The sequence below is a fragment of the Bos mutus genome, chromosome X (assembly GCF_027580195.1).
Source record: "Bos mutus isolate GX-2022 chromosome X, NWIPB_WYAK_1.1, whole genome shotgun sequence".
Lineage (NCBI taxonomy): Eukaryota > Metazoa > Chordata > Mammalia > Artiodactyla > Bovidae > Bos > Bos mutus.
The window spans coordinates 106,665,682-106,687,266 of NC_091646.1; the positions used below are offsets into that span (position 1 = coordinate 106,665,682).

Here is a 21,585-nt window from a genome sequence, read left to right on the forward strand (position 1 = left end):
CCTGAATTGTAGGCAGATTCTTCACCATCTGAGCCACCAGTCACTTTTAATTCTTTACACTTTAGTTTCCTCATCGGTAAAATGGGGATTATAGTTGCCTCTCAGTGTGGTCATGGCATATAGTAAGACCTCAATAAATGGTTAACTGTATTCTAAGCATCAGCTCAGTCAGACAGTTCAGTCGCTCAGTCATGTCTGACTCTTTGTGACCCCATAGATTACAGCATGCCAGGCCTCCCTGTCCATCATTAACTCCCAGAGTTTACTCAAACTCGTGTCCATTGAGTTGGTGATGCCATCTAACCATCTCATCCTCTGTCGGCCCCTTCTCCTCCCACCTTCAATCTTTCCTAGCATCAGGGTCTTTTCAAATGGGTTAGCTCTTTGCATCAGGTGGCCAAAGTATTGGAGTTTCAGCTTCAACATCAGTCCTTCCAATCAATTCAGGACTGATTTCCTTTAGGATGGACTGGTTGGGTCTCCTTGCATTCCAAGGGTATCTCAAAAGTCTTCTCCAATACCACAGTTCAAAAGCATCAATTCTAAGCATATTGGTGACCTAAAAAGTCATGCCAAAGTTCACTAAAAATGTGTCATGTGTCTTTGGGGAATGGAGACAGACAAAGTACATTTTCTACCACAGATCGGAATCTACATTAACAGGGGGATATTCTTTTTTCCAGGCCTAAACTTCTCAAGATTCTTCCCAAAAGTCTGAATTAATACCTTGAAGACTTTGAATAGGCATCTGCTCAGCAAATTCTGGGCTTCCCAGATGGCGCTAGTGGTAAAGAACATGCCTGCCAATGCAGGAGACATAAGGGATGTGGGTTCAATCCCTGGGTCAGGAAGATCCCCTGGAGGAGGGCATGGCAACCCATTCCAGTATTTTTGCCTGGAGAAGTCCATGGACAGAGGAGCCTGGCAGGTTACAGTCCATGGGGTCGCAAAGAGTCGGACACGACTGAAGCAACTTGGCACACAGGGACATCAGATTCCATTAACAGAAGCCAGGGGCAAAACAGACTTGAGAAGCTGGAGAGGAAGGAGGTGGTGATAGCTCTGTGACCTTCATCCAGATTTAAGAAAATGTGAGGTGGAACAGAATCATCATCTATCAGGTCCCACTGCTAGAGAAAAGCTTAGTCCAAGGGAATTTCCCAAGCTCAATGACAATAGGGGAGACTTCGTTAGCCATTCTCCTAATTCATATCAGATGAAGGCTCCATTGTTAAAAGAAATTTAGCATAGCCCCCTTCTTGTTGGCATTTCAAGCCCTTGGTCCATTCTGTTCCTTATGCCCCAAACCGGTAATTCACTATTCCTCAAACCCTCGGTGTGTTTTACCCCACATCCAGTCTTGTGATTTTGCTTGTACCATTCCCTACACTTGGAAAACCCTCACTACACACCTCCACCTTCCCAATCCTCACAGGTTTCCACATCCCATCTGGAAAATCAGGCCTTTGGGAACACTTTCCTGAGCCTCTGCCTAAAGACATCTTGCCTGTCCCTGAGGACTCAGTGGCCAAATGTATGAAATGTGTTTGGCACCCAAACATTTGAAGAATTATCTATGGGTTAGGGATTTCTGATGATTCACTTCAAAACTCTGGGTATAGGTATAGAGGCAAGCAACAAAACATGTCTCTTACAGATTTTATTTTCCATTAGAAAATGAATGCTATTTATGTCTCTTTAATGATTAAAGCTTTAACATAACCAAGAGTATCTAAATCCATTCCAATGATGTAGTTATTATTCAACCATGTACCCTGACTTTGGAATCAGAAAATATGGTTCCTGAATTTCCTCTCTGCCTAAGATAATTTACGAATCAGGGATGTCCTTGTCACCTAGTGGGTTTCCCTGGTGGCTCAGACAGTAAAGAATCTGTCTGAAGTGCAAGGAGATGTGGGTTCAATCCCTGGATCAATCAGAAAGATGGCCTGAAGAAGGGAATGACTACCCACTCCAGTATTCTTGACTGGGAAATCCCATGGAGAGAGGAATCTGGTGGGCTACAGTCCCACAAGGGTTGGACACAACTGAGCGACTAATACTTTGTCATCAAGTACAAGTTACTCTTTTGGAGAAATTACACTTGACTTAGCTTGAGCTCATCCCTAGCTTTCCTGAGCATACTCCCATGCTTCACTCATAACACAGTACTACAGAAAGAAGTTTTAATACATAGTACAGAACTCTGAAACATATTCTACCTGGAGATTACCTGTAGGAACCGGGAGCCTACCAATTAAGCCTCTGTCTCTAAACTGTTACCCCAGATTATTTGCAATCAGTGGACTTGGGTAAGCAAAATCTTCCTCCCTGGGGCCACAAAGTCTCTGACCTGGTCCTCTGGAAGGTCCCCATTTGTCCATCCAACAAGCATGTACATACAATTGTCTCTTTGTATCTGTTGGGGATTGGTTCCAGGATCCCCATCAAATACCAAAATCCGAGGATGCTCAAGTTCCTTATATAAAATGGTGTTTAATTTGCATAAAAACTATACACAGGCTCCCCTAAATTTTAAATCATCTCTAGATTACTTACACCTAATTCAATGTAAATGCTATGCAAATAGTTGTAAATACAATGTAAATGCTATATACCTAAATGAGGCAGATTCAAGTTTTGCTTTTTGGAACTTGCTGGATTAAAAGTTTTTTTTTTCCATCTGTGGTTGAATTTGTGGATGCAGAACTCAGGATTTAGTGGGCCAATTGTACTTGCACTGACTTTCTAACATATTCTGGAAACTTACCATCATACCTCAGAGATATTTCACACTCGATTCTAGATCATTACAATAAAGCAAATATCTCAATAGAGAGAGTCACAGGGATTTTTTGGTTTCCAAGGGCATGTTGAAGTTACGTTTACACTATATTGTAGCATATTTATGTACAATAGCATTATGTCTAACAAAACCATGTACATGCCTTAATTAAAAATATTTTATTGATAAGAAGTGCTAACCATCATTTGAGCCTTCAGTGAGTAACAGCAAAGATTATTGATCACAAATCACCATAACAAATATAATAGTGAAAAAGCTGGAAATATGAGAATTGCCAAAATGTAAAACAGAGACATGATGTGAGCAAATGCTGTTGGAAGAATGCCACTGCAGACTTACTCCACACAGGGTTGCTACAAACCTTCAATTTGTTTAAAAAAAAAAAAAAAAAAAACCCAAAACAGAACAAACCAAAACACAAACAAAAAACCCACGCAATATCTGCAAGGTGCAATAAAATGAGGTATGACTGCATTTCCTTGAGGTGTGTTGTCTGTCCTTTGAAAAAGGATAGCGCCTCTCCCCTAGAAATAAACTATCATTGCTCTTGGAAAAAGTGAGAAAACTCCTCAGAATTTTTTTTTCCTTTTGAGTTCTCATTCTCAAGATCTGGTCTCTATAAACTTCTAGTGATTATATTCTATAATTCTCAGTATTTTAAAATCGAAATCTAGGGAGCCTCCTCATGATAATATTCAAATATTTGTTATAAAGAACACCCGTATTCCCTTTCTCCTTGGTAGCCTTTCTAATTATTCTAAGATCAGCTAAGGAGAAACACTAAGCCACTCCAGCTCACAGTGTTTGTCTCCCATAACCTGCAGAAATTACTGAGTCTTTCATTTTCAGAGTTTAAGGCCCAGGATTATCTACCTCACCCATATTGTATTTTTCCACCCCCTCCTATAAATGAGGCACTGTTTCAGGTTCTTGAAGGAGGTGGAGATAGGAGCAAAACACACATTCCATCATTAACTCATCCATGAACAACTATTGGTTATCTACTCTATACCAGGTACCATGGTAAGCTCTGGCATACAATGATTGGCAAAAACAGGCATGGTCCCTCCCCTCATGGAATTTATTAGTGAGAGGCAGACAGAAACTGGAGAAGGAAATGGCAACCCACTCCAGGACTCTTGCCTGGAAAATACCACGGAGAGAGGAGCCTTGTAGGCTACAGTCCATGGGGTCACAAAGAGTCGGACACGACTGAGTGACTTCACTTCACTTCAGACAGAAACTGTGTTGTGTTTTCCACTGTATATCACACATCACGCATTATTGGGTAGTAGATATCCAATAAATATTTGTTAAATAAATGAAATTAAACAGCCAAATCTATAACAGCAAATTGTGAGATGTGTTATGGATTAAACAAAACCAGACACATGATAGAATTGGCTGGACAGTGAAAAATGGCTGCAGGGGAAAGCCTGTCTGAGAAAGCTGACATTTATATTAAGGCCTGAAGGATGAGAAATAGTCAGCCATGCCAAGACTGGAGATATGAGCATTCAGAGAGGAAACAGTCTGGGGAAAGGCTCTACTGAAGCAAGAGCCTGAGCTAATTCTGGGGGAAGACCACCGTGAGCAAGAGGAAAAGTGAGACAGGATGAAGAGTTGGAAGACACTAAGTAGAAGCAGCAGGCAGGGGTCTTCATAGGACATTGTAAGGAGTGAGGATTTTATTCTAAGTGCAGTGAGGAAGAGCTTTAAACAGGGAGCCATGTACTCTGACTTGTATTTTTTTTTTTTTTAATCACTCTGGTTGCAGTGTAAGACAATTGTGGGAACAAAAATAGAAGCAAGGAACCACTTAGGAGTTGCAGGCGCTAGTGGTAAAGAACCTGCCTGCTAATGCAGGAGACATTAAGAGACATGGGTTCGATCCCTGGGTCAGGATGATCCCCTGGAGGAGGGCATGGCAACCCACTTGCTTAGAGGATGCTGTGGACAGAGGAGCCTGGTGGGCTATAGTCCATATGATTGCAGAGAGTCGGACATGACTGAAGCGACTAAGCAGAATAGCACATGGAAGATGGTAGTAGTTTGGACTAAGGTAGATGTAGTAAATATGAATGGAGTCAAGATATACTCTGAAGACAGAATTGACGGACTTTCTGACAGACTGGATGTGTAGGACTAGAGGAGGAAAATTAAGGATAACTTCCAGGTTTCTAGCTTAAGCAACTGAGTGGGTGGAGGTGCCATTTTCTAAAATGAGTAAAATTGGAGGAAGGAACAGTCCCAGAGTGTGCGTGTCACTGGTTAACAGGTTTTATTTGAAATGTCTGTGAGACCTGGAAGTGCAAATGTCAAGTAGGCAGTTGAATTTATTAAATGTGGAGCTTTCTAATGGGAAACCTAGGACAAGGTCACTTGTGATAAGAGCCTAAGTAACAACAAACTTATATGTTCAAAGGAAATTCTTATCTGGCTAGGTTAATCAGAGGAATTTTCAGGAAAGAAGGTGATATTAGAGCCAAAAGAAAGATGATGAAGGAAAATAATCCAGGTAAAAGGAATAGAATGGCAAAGATGGAAAAGAAGAAAAATCTCAAGGCAGGTTCAGAAACTGAAAGAGTTCAGCTTGGATGGAACATGGTTTCTGTTTGGAATGTGAGAAGAATCTACCGAGCTTGGTTGAAGTCAGAAGGGAGTGTGCAACTGAAAGCACTCACGAGAACAAGTTGTTGAGCAGAGGCCTAACTTGATGAGGGCATTAAAAGCAATTTAGTGACAGGGAGTAGACTGGTGTGAATGAATGAGAACAGGTGACAAGGGAGGCCAGATATGAATCTAGTTCAATTAGGAAGGCATGAGGTAGTAAGGACCTAATTGTTGACTGTGGAAATGAAAAATTAAAGGGCAAATGTGAGAGATTTTTGTAAGAATTATATTAACCTAACAGGATAGCCAGGAGAAGGCAAACACTTTTTTTTTTGCCTCCACAGTACATTATAATCTCTGATAAGGCTGGGTGACACTTTTCAAGATCTCCACTGCCTCATTTAACTTTGGTTAAAGGGACTTCGTGCTGGTATGGTTTCATTGTAAACGGGTAACAGAGGGGTAGCTCTAGTATTGTAGAGACTGGACTCACAGAGCTAACTGTTGTTGGAAGGAGCAGTTTGGGGTTGAGACCACAGATTAGGAGACGGTCTGAGAGTAAGCACAAGTAGAGTTTAATGTTTCCACCCTTTTCATTCTAAAGCCCAAATGCCTGGACTCTTTCGTACTCTGCCCCACTGCTGACCACCACCCCCCCCCACACACGCATGCATGCCACATTCTCTCTCAGGCTGAATCGTCAATGCTCTGAATCTTCCCCTATACCACTCTCCCCTCATATTGTCCCTCTCTGTGCAAAGCCCCACTGTTTCACAGCCCTCATCTGAAGAGCAAGTATCCCTGAGAGAGTGGCTGAAAGTACCACCTGCCTTCCCTCAGTACACTAGACAACCGGGGCCTTTCAGATCATAGTCTGACATAAGAATGCATCATTTGGCAGCAAGAGCAGCAGTGAGGTGAGGGAAGAGGGCAGGGCTATCATTAAGCATCCATTCTATGGGTGAAGTGCACCTCTAGCCTCCCCTTACTTCCTTGCAGTCCCAAGAGTATCTATGATGGCTCTCCTGAATTTCAAAAAAGTTAAAATAAGTTTGGGAGAGTCTTCTGAAGTTAACTGCAGAGGAGAAATAAAATGAACATCCAAAACATACTTCAGGACTAGCTAATCCCTTGCAACTGCTTGATCCCACCTCTCTCTATAATTTCTTCATTACTCCCTATTTTTCACTGTTTGTATATTTTTATGTGTTCATTGGTCAATGTCTTTTGAAGACTAGCTTCAACTCTTTGGAGAGTATGCACTATACCAATACAATAAAGAAAAGAATAAATAAAATGTCTACTTTACAGGAGTATGTGTTTCACTATTTCTGATAATATGAGATCTATCCTTCACTCAGCAGTAGCCTGAAGAGTAGGTAGGAGGTGTATTCTGAGGGATATCAAATAGACATCACTGCTCTAAAACACCTCCCCACTTAACCTTAGAGCCCACAGTCGTGGTGATATGCATTTTAAAAATTGGAGCCTTGAAGATTTCTTTTTCAAGAATTCCTTATTAAAATGCAAATACCACAGAGGAGGGTGGGTAGATGGGTCATGATTTAACCTTGATTACTCAGTCGTGTCCGACTCTTTGCAACCCCATGGACTATACAGTCCGTGGAATTCTCCAGGCCAGAATACTGGAGTGGGTAGCCTTTCCCTTCTCCAGGGGATCTGTGCAACCCAGGGGTCGAACCCAGGTCTCCCGCATTGCAGACGGATTCTTTACCAGCTGAGCCACAAGGGATTTAACCTTATTTCCCTTATATTAACCCATCACTCCTACAAGTCACATTTTTTACATTCCAGCTTTTTCCATGCTTTCTTTCATGTTATTTTTCCAGAGGTAATGCTAAATACAACATAAATTATAAGTATAAAAATTACCTTATATTTTCACACAGTTTCTCACTTGATATCTAAATCCAAGCCTATTCATTTAAAAAATGATTTATTTTTTTCCAATAAGAATAACAGATTTATAATAGAAAATTTGAAAAAGGTAGGAAGACAGGAAAAAGAAAAAAATGTCAACCATAGTCCTACCATGTAAAGAACAACCATTGTTACCAGTGCTGTCATGCCTATTCTTTAAACAAACCTTAGCTAAGGTCCCATTTCCGATATGATGCCTTCCTTGCCCTTCCTTCTCCAGAACTTCTCTATCATGTTTGTTCCACTCACTTGTACAAGTCTGTTAACTTGGTGTGGGTTTCGTGTTTCCAACTAGAATGTTAGGTCCTTGAAGGCTGAAACTATGAGTTATACTTCTTCGCTCATCCCCAAACACCTGGTACATTGGACCCAATATTTGCTGACTGATTTAAGTTAAATGAATACATATCATATCAGAAAGAATATGAAATAGGCCAAGTATCTGAGTCATTAAAGCTTTCTGGTCACCTGGTTTGGTGACGACTGCTTTTCTGTTCCTGGAACTCTTGAAGTCTATTAAGCCTCTTTTTCTACACCAAGACTGTGTAAAAAGCAGACTGATTAAGAGGCAGGATTACTCAAAGATTCTTCTTGTAAGGCATAAGGATGAGAGAGAAAGAGTGAGCGAGAGAGGGAGGGAGGGAGAGAAGCGTGAGAGAGGGAGGGAGGAAAGGAGAGGGTAGAGAAGGGGATAGAGAGTATCTGGTGCTCAATCCAGTATGTGATTTGCCTCCAGCACTGTATACAGGATCCCATCCACTTGTTCTGAGTCAAACCCGATCTCACGAAGCTCCAAGTGAGGGAGGACAGAAGTAAGGAGATAGCTGACGTGGATACGCAGCCGCGTAAGCTTTGCCAAAGCCCTGTATGATGGAGTGAGGGACAGAAGAGATGACATGAGGTCATTAGCCAACAGAACAAAATGAAGCTCCTTCAAAATGGGCCTACATTTCTCAATAATTACGTTTCCATTAGCTAGAAAGAAAGAAGAAAGCACAATGCCACCAAGCACTGGGAGATTGGCTGCAGCTCTCTAAGTGACTGCTCAATCCTTGGTGGCCTAGGAATTAATTAAGGCTTCTTCTCTTATCTATGATCAGTAACCGGGGGTCCTAAGGGAGGCTTCCCATTAGCACTCACAAGCTGATAACTAAACCCTAGTAATTAACCTTTCTAGGTCATCTCCCTCTGGGGTCCGGTAGGAGACCTGAGCCTTCTGCAGCACTTCCAGGTGTGTCTCTGTCTCCTTCAGTTTCTCTTTTAGTTCCTGCTTCTCCTCTTTGGTTCTTTCCAGCTCAGCTTTCAGAATCTGGAATTCAGCTTGGCGATAGCCCATGTGTTTCTTGCTCCAATACAAGCCTTCCGTCTCCTGGGTACTATAGGTTACCAATTCATGTTGGACTTTCTTAAATTTGGAATGCCAATGATTCCTCTCCTGTTCCAGCTCCTCCACCTGCAGTCCAAGAAACAGAAATTCAATGACCCCACATTTCACTGAAAGCTAAAGAGAGTGCCCCCAGTTTTTCTGAATATGTTCACCCTACGATTCCCCTAAATGTATTCTTCTGTTTATAGACCTTTTCAAATCCCAAATATGGGAGGGAAGCCCATTAGGGTTCACTTGATCTGAGATGTACCACAGAATCATTCAATGGCTTATTGTGTTTACACGTGAGATCATCAGTTCTATCTCTCTGGTCCCTTGGTTACAATAGCCTCCTATTCCCAGTGGTAGGATGTTAACCTAACCTTTTGCTGGAACATATTCCTTTCTGCCAAAACACGTTCCAATTTTTCTGCGGTTCTCTTCAGTTCTTCTAGCTCTCTTTGGTTCTTCATCTTTGGTATATTACGACCGCCGCTCTCCTCGTAGCCTCTTCCTTTCTCTGCAACAGCTGCAGCAGGAGCTGGAGCAGAGGCCACAGAAGAATAAGGCACCGGATTCAAGGATTCAGCTGCTTTTCTTCTCTCAGCAAGCTCCTCTCTGTTAAAAGGGATCAGCTGAATGGGAGCTCCTGAATCTCGAATACCTTTTGCAACACCGACAACAGCTACAAAAGGTCCCTTGCTCACTTCCTCCTTGTTTACATGTGTGTTGCCTCTGTTAGAATCTTCTGCCACCAATCGTGGCATTTGATCTTCTAACTCTTCAGGGAGCAAGGAACCCTGGTGTTGGTCCTGGGCCCCCGAATACAGAACTGAGGCCTCCCTACTCTGACTGGTACTCTTGATTGCTTCTGGGTACTCTGGGGAAAGGTACGGTGGTGTGCTTCTCTCAGAGCTGGTCTTCTCACGGCTGTTCTCCCCTTCTGGGTTGGCAACTGCTGCCTCCACCTTCCTGTAAGGGCCAGGCATGGAATAATCTAGAGGAGGTGTTGCCATCTCATTCTGGAGCCTTCTTCGTTTCTCCACAGGTTCCTCACCCAGGATCCATTTGTACTTACTGCAAGAAGAAGAGGAAATTCAGTTTTAAGCTGTCACAAAGAAGCTAAGTATATTCTTATTCTATGAAGGATATGATATATCCTATCCTATGGCACAGATATTCATCTTCAAATTTCCCATATCATAACCGACTCTAGCTGTTATTCACAGATCATTTCATGTTAGGAATACATTTTTACCCCCAAACCCTAACCCCTTCACTCATGCAATTTGCTGAGATAGTGATGTGTCTTAAGAGAGCAGAAAAATTGAGAGGTATGAAGGAAGTCAGCATCTGGATATAGCAGGACTAGGCTGACCTTGGTAAAATTTCTGAAAATAGGATTGAAACCAGCCTGACTTAGAAGTTTCCGAAAGGCAAGTGAAGGAAGAAAAACAAAAAAGTACACATGCAAAATCCCCTAACAAGAGAATGGAAAAAAGGTCATAAAAAGCCTAGTGGAGTCAGTGGAGGAGACCGAGCCAGCTCGTTAATTTTAAAGTGTCACAAAAACCTTCCAGTATCAAAGACTTATGAACATTTTTATATTGCAATGGGACACCGCACAGTGCCTTTGCCAGCCAACTGGATTGTGGCTATTGCCATCATCCACTTGTAAAAGTTAATTAAAATACAGGGCCCTCGTCAGAAACAAAGAAACCGAATCAGCTAGTTCAAGACATTCCCCACTTAGGGCTAAAGAATTCCCCTCTGTCCAGGCAAACAGGCACTCCCTCAATTATTCAGGGAAGTTTAGGACAGTGACTCAAACACCTTCCATTTCTGGCTGCTATATATAATAATGGTTGAAGGAACTAATAACAACAACAAAAACAGATGCCACCAAAATCTATAGGCAATTTTATACCAAGCAGGAGGATGGGATAACTATCCTTCTTTCTCTCCAGAAAACCAAGAAATTTCAAGGTAAAAATTAACTTTGAAGTTTTCAATGAGAAACAGCCAGGCATGTTATTGGCCACCATAGCTCAAGGCTGCCAGTGTTTCTCTGACAATTTCAGAGAATATCTGTAAAACATCTCAAACCTTAGCTTCTTAGAATGCCCTAAATGTTCTTCAAAACTTGTGTTTGCCCAGAAATAAAACTGGTCTGTCATCTCAATAGGGCTTCCCTGGTGGCTCAGATGGTAAAGAATCCACCTGTAGTGCAGGAGACCCAACTTCAATCCCTGGGTTGGGAAGATCCCCTGGAGAAAGGAATGGCTACACACTTCAGTATTCTTGACTGGAGAATTCCATGGACATAAGAGCCTGGTGGGCTACAGTCATCTTAATAAGATCTCATTGTATCAGCCTTCAGGGGAAAACAAAAGGCCTTAGGGACTATGTAAGAACAAATGCATTCATCTTTAAACATGTGTAGGGCCACTGTAGATGGTCCATTTAGCTGCAGTACTGAGGATGATAGTAGAACAAGAAGCTTGCAGGTATGAAGGAGGCATATATGATACCAGATAGCAACCATAAAGTTTTACGAAAGGCAATTAACGTCAAAGTATTCTTTTCATTTTCCTACTTCTAAAAGTTCTGTCTTTAGTTACCCTCTTTTCTCCCTACACTTCTTCTCTTTGGTAATCTCATACAATCTTTTGGCTCTAACTTCTGGAAGATAACTTCCAGTGGTGTTCCCAGCCCAGAATCTCCAGTACTGAATTTCTAACTGCCTGTTACACACTTTTTTTTTCTGGAGGTCCCACTGGTATCTCATTCAGAATGTATAAAACTGACCTCTCACTTTCACCTTCAAACCTGCTCCCTCTACTAAGTTTCCTATTTGTGTTACGACATCAACAAACTCTCAGTAATTTTACATGGTTCTACCACTATCAACACTCAAGTTCAAGCTCTCATTACCTTTCCTGGGCTACTGCAATGGCTTTTTCCAGTCTCCCCTTGTCACACCTCCAGATCACCCACTGCCAAGTTAATCTACCAAAGGCATTGCTCTAATCATGTCATCTTCCTAATTGCAATCTTTAGGTATTATTCCCCACAACATAAAAGTTCAAATGTCTTAGCTTTGTATTCAAGCTTTTCCATTCCAAAACACAGGGAACATTTACTGAGCACTTACTCTGTGCCAGTTTGCTGAGTCAATGTGTATCAGGAGATACTTTTACCTTCATTTTAAAAAGACAATGCTCAGGCCTAGAGAGGTTAAATGACTCTCTGAAAGTCATGTAGCTAGTAAGTGACAGAACTGGGACTTAATTTGGCCCTAGCGTTCTCTCTCACTACTTCCCTTCAAAGACACCAGCCAAATAGAATGCCCCACGATTTCTCAGACTGCTTCTTTTGATTGGAACACATTTCTCAACACAAGACAATTCAAATGCCACTTTTGAATTCCCATAACACTTTAGCACTCTCAGTGTAATAAATATAATACAATACAATAAATATATATTGCTTTCTACTGTTTATGTGTATTGCAGGTTTCTTACTAAAGTATAAACTCCTTAACAGAAGGTAGCTTAACTAACTGTGCTACATGGGGATGAGGGAACAAAACTTTGCAAATAAGAGGCAATCCAAAAGGAACTATGATGTTAGAGACAGTGAATGGGTTTTACTTATTGGCTCTGTAAATACTTCTGATTCTTCCCACTAGGAATCAACTCTTATTCTAGATCTGAATTCACTGGTTTAATAAAGATTAATTCAGGGTTTACATATCAGGGATTATTTTTCAATTACATAGTTTCTTCTCATTTTTTTTTTCTTTCTTTCATATTTCTCCATTGGTTGTCTGCAGAGAAGCCGGCTGATATTTTGATAGGGACTACACTGAATCTGTAGCTCAGTTTGGGGAGTACTGCTATCTTAACAACATTAAGTCTGCTGACCCACAAATATGAAATTTGTTTTCATTTTAGGCTTTCTTATTCTCATGTAAAAGATGCTTACTCCTTGGAAGGAAAGTTATGACCAACCTAGACAGCATATTAAAAAGCAGAGACATTACTTTGCCAACAAAGGTCCGTCTAGTCAAGGCTATGGTTTTTCCTGTGGTCATGTATGGATGTGAGAGTTGGACTATAAAAAAAAGCTGAGCAACGAATTGATGTTTTTGAACAGTGGTGTTGGAGAAGACTCTTTAGAGTCCCTTGGACTGCAAGGAGATTAAACCATTCCATCCTAAAGGAGATCAGTCCTGAGTGTTCATTGGAAGGACTGATGTTGAAACTGAAACTGCAATACTTTGGCCCCCTGATGCAAAGAACTGACTCATTGGAAAAGACCCTGATGCTGGGAAAGATTGAAGGCAGGAGGAGAAGGGGACGACAGAGGATGAGATGGTTGGATGGCAGATGGACATGAGTTTGAGCGAGCTCCGGGAGCTGATGATGGACAGGGAGGCCTGGCATGCTGCAGTCCATGGGGTCGCAGAGTCGGACACAACTGAGTGACTGAACTGAACTGAAGTGAATTCTCATTTAACAATATTTTGTAGTTTTCAGTGTACAAGTCTAGCTTGTACTTCTGTTAAATTTGTTAATCCTCTATTTTTGAAGCCACTATAAATGAAGCTAGTATAAAACTTCTCCTCCTGCTGGGAGAGATTGAAGGCAGGAGGAGAAGGGGACAACAGAGGATGAGACGGTTGGATGGTATCACCAACTTGATGGATATGAGTTTGAGTAAGCTCTGAGAGTTGGTGATGGACAGGGAAGCCTGGCATAGTGTAGTCCATGGGGTTGCAAAGTCGGACATGACTGAGTGACTAAACTGAAGTATAAATGGAATTGATTTATTAAATGTTTTTTCTTAATTTTTGTTGTTCCTTTCAAAGAGCCAACCTTTGGTTTCACTGATTTTTCTATTGTTTTTCTATTCTCTATTTCATTTTCATTCTGATATTTCCTTCTTTCTGCTTGATTTGGGGTTAGCTTGCTCTCATATTTTGTTTCTTAAGATGGAAGTTTAGGTTAACAATTTGAGATACTTCAATTTTAATATAAGCATTTACAAATATAATTTCCTTTGAAACATGTAAAATATCATGTAAGAAACGAGTTGCCAGTCCAGGTTCGATGCACGATACTGGATGCTTGGGGCTAGTGCACTGGGACGACCCAGAGGGATGGCTGGGGAGGGGGAGGGAGGAGGGAGAAGGGTTCAGGATGGGGAACACATGTATACCTGTGGCGGATTCATTTTGATATTTGGCAAAACTAATACAATTATGTAAAGTTTAAAAATAAAATAAAATTAAAAATAAAAATAAACAACTTTACAGAAAAAAATAAATAAAATAAGCCAAAAAATTTCCCCTCTGAAATTATATAATATATATATTATATATATTATATATAATATATAATAATATATAATAATTCTACCTCTTCAGCTTCAAGTTGTAATTTTTTGTATATTTTATTTTCATCTTAAGGTATTTTCTAATTTTCCTTGTGACTTCTTCTTTTACTCATTTTTAAAATTTTGGAGCATGGTATTTAATTTCTACATATTTGTGAATTTCCCAAATTTCCTTCTGTTGTTGATTTCTAATTGCTTGCTAATTGCTATGGTTGCAGAATATCCTTTATATGATGTCAACCCGTTTAAATTTGTTGAGGCTTGTTTTATGGTCTAATATCTGGTCTATTCTGGAGAATATTCCATGGGCACTTGAGAATAATATTTACTATGCTGTTTGGGGGTGAATTGTTCTGCATATATCTGTCAGGTCCAGTTGGCTTATAGCGTTCTTCAACCCTTCTATTTTGATCTTTTACCCATTATTGAAAGTGGGATACTGAAGTTTCCAACTGTTACTGTTAAACTGCCTATTTCTACCTTCAGTTCTGTCTACTTTTGCTTCATGCATTTTTTGGGCTCTGTTGTTAGGTCCGTATATGGGTATAATTTTTGTATCTTCCTAATGGACTTTATCAATATGAAATGTCCCTCTTTATATCTGGTAACATTTTCTGTTTAAAGTCCATTAGTTTGTCTGATATTAGTACAGCCACTCTTGTTCTCTATAGTTGCTGTTTATATGGTATGTCTCTTTTCATCTTTTAACTTTCAACCTATTTGTATCTCTGAACATAAAATATATAGACATTATATTTGTGTATGTGAAAAAATCCAGTTGGATAATCTCCAGCTTTTGATTAGATTGTTTAATCTTATCACATTTAATGTTATTATTGATATGTTAGATATTGATGTCCATTATTTGGTTTTCTCGGAGAAGGCAATGGCACCCCACTCCAGTACTCTTGCCTGGAAAATCCCATGGACGGAGGAGCCTGGTAGGCTGCAGTCCATGGGGTTGCTAAGAGTCGGACACGACTGAGCGACTTCACTTTCACTTTTCACTTTCCTGCATTGGAGAAGGAAATGGCAACCCACTCCAGTGTTCTTGCCTGGAGAATCCCAGGGACAGGGGAGCCTGGTGGGCTGCCGTCTATGGGGTCACAGAGTCAGACACGACTGAAGTGACTTAGCATAGCATAGCATAGCATTTGGTTTTCTGCTCTCTATATGTGTCATGGTTTCCTTCTTCCTTTACTGTTCCTCTTTTCATGTTATGTGGGTATTTTCTAGTTTAACATTTACGAATCTAATAATACATTACTATAATTATTGTATGTAATTATACATACATAACTTTATGTAATGTTATGTCTTCTGAGGAAGCTAAGAGAAGAAAGTACAGCAAGGACATATTTATAGTTTGTTAAATTAACTTTATCTTTCCATTTTAAATTTTAATTTCTTACTATGGATGGGAGTTACCATCTGGTATTATTTCCTCACTCCAATACAGCTTTGCTCCCACCCACTTCTTTTATGCTGTTATTGGCAAATATTTTATATCTGTAGATGATCCCAACAATAAAATTATATATATGATGAAAGTAAAAGTGGAGAGTGAAAAAGTTGGCTTAAAGCTCAACACTCAGAAAACGAAGATCATGGCATCTGGTCCCATCACTTCATGGGAAATAGATGGGGAAACTATGGAAACAGTGTCAGACTTTATTTTTGGGGGCTCCAAAATCACTGCAGATGGTGACTGCAGCCATGAAATTAAAAGACACTTACTCCTTGGAAGAAAAGTTATGACTAACCTAGACAGCATATTGAAAAGCAGAGACGTTACTTTGCCAACAAAGGTCCGTCTAGTCAAGGCTATGGTTTTTCCAGTGGTCATGTATGGATGTGAGAGTTGGACTGTGAAGAAAGCTAAGCGCCGAAGAATTGATGCTTTTGAACTGTGGTGTTGGAGAAGACTCTTGAGAGTCCCTTGGACTGCAAGGAGATCCAACCAGTCCATCCTAAAGGAAATCAGTCCTGAATATTCATTGGAAGGACTGATGCTGAAACTCCAATACTTTGGCCACCTGATGCAAAGAACTGACTCATTTGAAAAGACCCTGATGCTGGGAAAGATTGAAGATGGGAGGAGAAGGGGATGGCAGAGGATGAGATGGTTGGATAGCATCACCGACTCAATGGACATGAGTTTGAGTCAACTCTGGGAGTTGGTGATGGACAGAGAGACCTGGCACGCTCAGTCCACGGGGTCGCAAAGAGTCAAACGTGACTGAGCAACTGAACTGAACTAAACTGATTATCTTTTTATAATAAATTATAGTTATCATTGCCAGTACTGTTTTTTCCTGCAAATTTGAATTACTCTTTGGTGTCACTTGCTTCCAAGCTGAAGAACTCTCTTTAGCATTTCTTATATGGCAGTTTTTCTAGAAACAAATTCCATCAGCTTTCATTTATATAAGAATGTACTTATTTTACCATCATTTTCTAAAAATAGTTTTATCAGATTTATGACTTCTGGTTGAAAGTGTTTCTTTAAGTACTATGAATATATCATCCCACTGCTCCTGGTTTCCACTGTTTTTGATGAGAAGCCAGATGTTAATCTTATTGGGGTTCTCTTTTACATAACAAATATTTTTCTCTTCCTGCTTTCAAGATAATTCTCTTTGCCTTTGGCTTTCAATATTTTCACTGTATGGCTGTAAATCTTTTTGCAATTATCCTCTTTTGAGTTACTTGAGCTTCTTAAATGTGTAAATTAATGTTTTTCATCAAACTTGGAAAGTTGTCAGCCATTATTTCTTTGAGTATTTTTCCTACCTCTTTTCTTCCCTCTCCTTTCTTTCATGTTCTCCAAATTTGTATATGTTGGTGCACTTAATGGTGTTCCACATTTCTCTGAGGCTCTGAGGCATTTTCCTTCATTCCTTTTTCTCTCTGTTCTTCAGAAAGCATAATCTATAAAATCTGCCATTGGTATATTTTCAACTTTGCTGATTCTCCTGCCAATGTAATGTACTGTTAAGTCCCTTTAGTGAAATATTCACATTAGTTATTGTCCATTTTACCTCAAGAATTTCCATTTGGTTCTTTTTAAACATAATTTCTGTCCCTTTTACTAATATTCTGCAGTTGATGAAACATGGTCTCCTTTAGTTCCTTGAACATGTTTATAATAGATGCTTTGAAGTCTCTGTTCGCTAAATTCAACATCTGGATCTATTTAGGGGCAGTTTCTATTACCTGCTTCCCTCCCATCTCATGTACAGGTCACATTTTTTTCTTTGCATGTGTCATAATTTCTTTGTTGACAATCGATATTTTAGATAATATAGTATAGCAAGCAATTTCCACCTCCCTGAATGGCTGTTGCTATTGTTTGTTGGGTTATTTTTTTTTCCAGTGATTTGGCTGAAGTGACTCCATGAAAACTGTTTCCCTGTAATATATAGCCTCTAATATTCTTGCTCAGATTTCTTCTTGATTTTTATCTTTTACCTAACAATCTAGAAGTTACCCTGAGTCAGCGTAATTGTGCCCCCTTAGCCAGTTAGAGTTTTACCTTTTACCACTGAATGTATGTGTGGCTTGAAGGCTACTATCACAGATCAAAGAATTCACGTTTCTTCCCCCATTCAGCCCGGTAGTAGCAGCTTGGATTTTCCCTCTCCAGTCGTTTCTGATGAGGCACAGCCTTCAGCATGTGCAGTTTCCCAGACTAACAGGGATATCTGTGATTTTACTTTTAAAGCCTGGCTTCCAAGGAGTGGCCCCTGGGCCAGTCAGTGCTTGATTAGAGGCTGTGCTTAAGTATCTAGTACCAGTGAAACTTGTGCTCTCTGTTGTTTGATTGTGTGAGGCTTGGGGACTGCTTGCAAGTTCACCTTGTGTCCTGAATGAGTGTAGTCTCATGTTTACACACAGCCTTCCTAACCCACAGGGTTGACTATGATCCCAGGAGTGCTTGGATGTCTTTTTGCTTGCTTCTCTCTATTACCAAACTTATGATTTCACAGTCATCTAGCTTGTTGTAACTTGTATCATGGAGCTATGATACAATTGTTCTTAATTTTTCCCCACTAAGATTTTCATTGTCTGACAATGCCCTTAGGAATGGAATTCTCCATGATATTTTCCGAAGTCAGTTCCTTTGGGTAGTACTAAGGAGTTCTTCATCTGTCAGGCCTTCTGTTCTCCCTAAGCAGAACCTTTGAGCCACCATGCAGGGTTGTCAGCAGGGACAGTGGCCCACTCTCTAAGAGTGAAACCTTTTCTTTACAAATGAGTGCTGGGATGGTTTTTGGCTTGCTCCTTCAGGCATGAACCTCTGCCCTATAAGTAAGCTGGGGGTAGAGCAACGGGAGTCTAGGCTTGTCAGCTGTGCCTAGGTGAGTGCTGCTACCTGTGGATGAGGGAAGAGAAAGCTGGGTGGGAGAAGAGAGGCGCAGTCCTCTTGAGTCTGCTTGGAACAGAGCAAGACAGACCTGGAGGATATAAGAAATGTCAGAGGCCTGCACCTCCCAGGTGAAACCATAGCTCTAGACTAGGAGCTAGGGAGAGAGGGAGCCCCCAGTTTCTTGACCACACCCACCTGGATTAGAGCTTCTTGAGTAGTTTTCATAAAACAAAACTTAGAGGGAGATGAGAGCAGGTTAAATGCCCGACTTTTGCTGTACTTTCTGAGATTTAATAGATTTTCTTGAATGAATGTTTCTGTACTTGCTGTGTGCCCCTAGGACAATTTCCAGGAACTAAGAATGATTGTTTTGCTTTGTTTAATAATTTTTCCCAGTTAAATGGTTACTTGTTGGTAAAAGAGTTCATCACACTACTCATTTTGCTATTCTGGAACTCTTTCTCAAAGATCGTATTTTAAAATGTTAATACTGACCTTTGAATCAATCTTATTCATTTGCAAAATTGTTTTTCTATTTCTACATTGTGTCTATTGTTTCAAATACTCCTTTAAATATATTAGGATATCTTTCCTCCTCTCTTTTCACCATTACAATGTAATTTAAATTTTTTTCTGGCTATCCTTTTAATATATGAAATAATTAGCCTTTGATATATAGTTTACTCAGAGTAACCGAGGTGACGTTAGTGGAAAATAACCTGCCTGCCAATGCAGGAGATGTAAGAGATAAGGGTTTGATCCCTGGGTCAGGAAGATCCCATGGATAAGGAAATGGCAACCCACTGCAGTATTCTTGCCTGGAAAATCCCATAGACAGAGGAGTCTGGTGGGCTACACTCTATGGGGTTGCAAAGAGTCAGACATGGCTGAAGCACCTTAACACGCAATATAGCTTACTCAGAGGTTCTCTAAATATCTAAATAAATTACAGGCTGTAATTCTCACCTTTTTGTCTATATGTTTATGGCTATTTTAGACCTTAGTTTATATCACTCATATGAAACCTACCATGTATCCGGGGTGCTTACATATGTAACTTTTGAGTACCATAAGCTCCTTCATCTGAGATTCCATCACTGCCTTAGAATACTGCTTTCATATAGTAAGGACTCAAAGGTGATGGCACCCCACTCCAGGACTCTTGCCTGGAAAATCCCATGGATGGAGGAGCCTGGTGGGCTGCAGTCCATGGGGTTGCTAAGAGTCGGACACGACTGAGTGACTTCACTTTCACTTTTCCCTTTCATGCATTGGAGAAGGAAATGGCAACCCACTCCAGTGTTCTTGCCTGGAGAATCCCAGGGACAGAGGGGCCTGGTAGGAGGCCGTCTATGGGGTCGCACAGAGTCGGACACGACTGAAGCAACTTAGCAGCAGCAGCAGCAAATATATATAGAATGAATGAACAGAAAGGGGACTATTTCCTTTAAGCTGTCTTGCCCTAAAAGGTTATGCTTGTTTATATCCTAGCTGAACTTACTCTTTACTGTAGGTTTTCCCCTATCTTTGCTAGATTCGTGAAGACTCACAAAGCTGTTTTCAATGACACCTCTGGAACACCTTGTAGGTCTTATAACCTACTCCACTAGAACATTTTAAAACACTCTTGGATAGTGTAGGCTTTATTTTATCTAGAATTAAAGAGCTGTACTACATGACCCAAGGACCCTTATCAGCTTTAGGTTTTGATAGCAAGGGAGATCTTTGTTTACTCTTGACTAAATCTATTATTCCCTTTACACAGTTTTATAAGAAAACCTTGCATATTTTGTTAGACTCTCAAGCATCTAATTTTCCTCTATAAAAAGGTAGACTGTTTCCAGTCAATCTGAATCTCCCTATACGTGTAACCTGAAATGACAGAATCATCATTTACTGACCTTCCATAAAACATGACATTAGCAGTATCAATTATCACATATATCTCTTGAAGGAATATTATTCTCAAATTAAAATCACACATAAATAGTCAAGAGTATTTTACCTGAACTCTAGAGCTAAAACCCAACTCTGGATAGTGCAGTTCCACAATGACTCATACAGAAATCCTAATTAAGACTGATGAAGTATGCCACCCAATGGATGTACTGTCATACTGCACTCATAAAATACACACATACAGAGGGTAGCATTTGTTATCTCCTTCAGGTTACCAAAATCCACTGGACAGTATCAGTAGAAACACTGAAGAGAAAGCAAAGGTGGTCACAGCAGGGAAAGGACAGCTTTCAAGAGCAGTGACATCCTGATACTCCAGTGTCAATTTTGATGCATGACCACCTCAAGGAGATCAATGTAGAGAGCTAACGACATGCTTAACAAAACCACAACACTTTTCTCTATACCCCTCCCAACCTAAGATGGGAGTTGAATAACTGTGGATGAAACAGTAGAATTAAGACCAAATCCCTGAGACCAACTAGGCTATATTCCTTAATCCTTTGCTGCATGGTTCTATCTTAGAAATAGCTCCTTCAATATGACTGAATTCAACTATCAGTTTCTGCATAGCTATTCTCTTCCAACTATTCTTGATGCTTTTGTATAGATTCTCGTTTACTTCCTTTAGCGTTCTATTACTTTTTCTCCTAATAGCCTACTTCCTCTTGAGACTCTTTGTTCATGCTCAGGGGGATGTGAGGTTCTTTCAATATCTAGGGGGCTTAATTGTGGAAGACTAGGGGACTTGCACACATCAAGAGATGTTTGTCTGGGTGAAAGCTGAAAAGACCCACTTAAGAAGCAAGAAAGAGGGAAAGAAATCAATAACATTGGTGGAGGTGGGGGCAGGAGTAATTTCCCCCTATTATATATCCCATTGCTTTTTTCCTACAGTATGTTAAGAAGATATCCAAACCGAAAAGGGTTCATAAAAATTTCACAATCTACTATATAACAGTCATATTCTTGTGGACTCTAGAAGTTCCTACCACTAGAGAGCAACTCTGTACCTTCCCCATGGCTTGGCCCTGCCAGAAGTGAGAAACACAATAGCAAGGAGAAAGCAAGTCTCACGACAGCACACAGGCAGTCATACCTTTTAGTGCTTCAAATATTCCTGATATTTAA

At 40.4% G+C, this 21,585-nt stretch overlaps 1 protein-coding gene across 1 annotated transcript in view; it reads right to left on the reverse strand.

The window, feature by feature from the left end:
• Positions 1–3,181: 3,181 nt before the first annotated feature.
• MORC4 (MORC family CW-type zinc finger 4) overlaps positions 3,182–21,585 on the reverse strand; it is a 68,798-nt gene continuing 50,394 nt past the window's right edge. The window contains exons 15-17 of the mRNA XM_070365431.1: positions 9,110–9,803; positions 8,530–8,813; positions 3,182–8,223 (exon numbers count right to left, since the gene is read on the reverse strand). Of these exons, the coding sequence (XP_070221532.1) occupies positions 8,070–8,223; positions 8,530–8,813; positions 9,110–9,803 (1,132 nt within the window). The 3' untranslated portion in view covers positions 3,182–8,069. The remainder of the gene's footprint in view (positions 8,224–8,529; positions 8,814–9,109; positions 9,804–21,585) is intronic.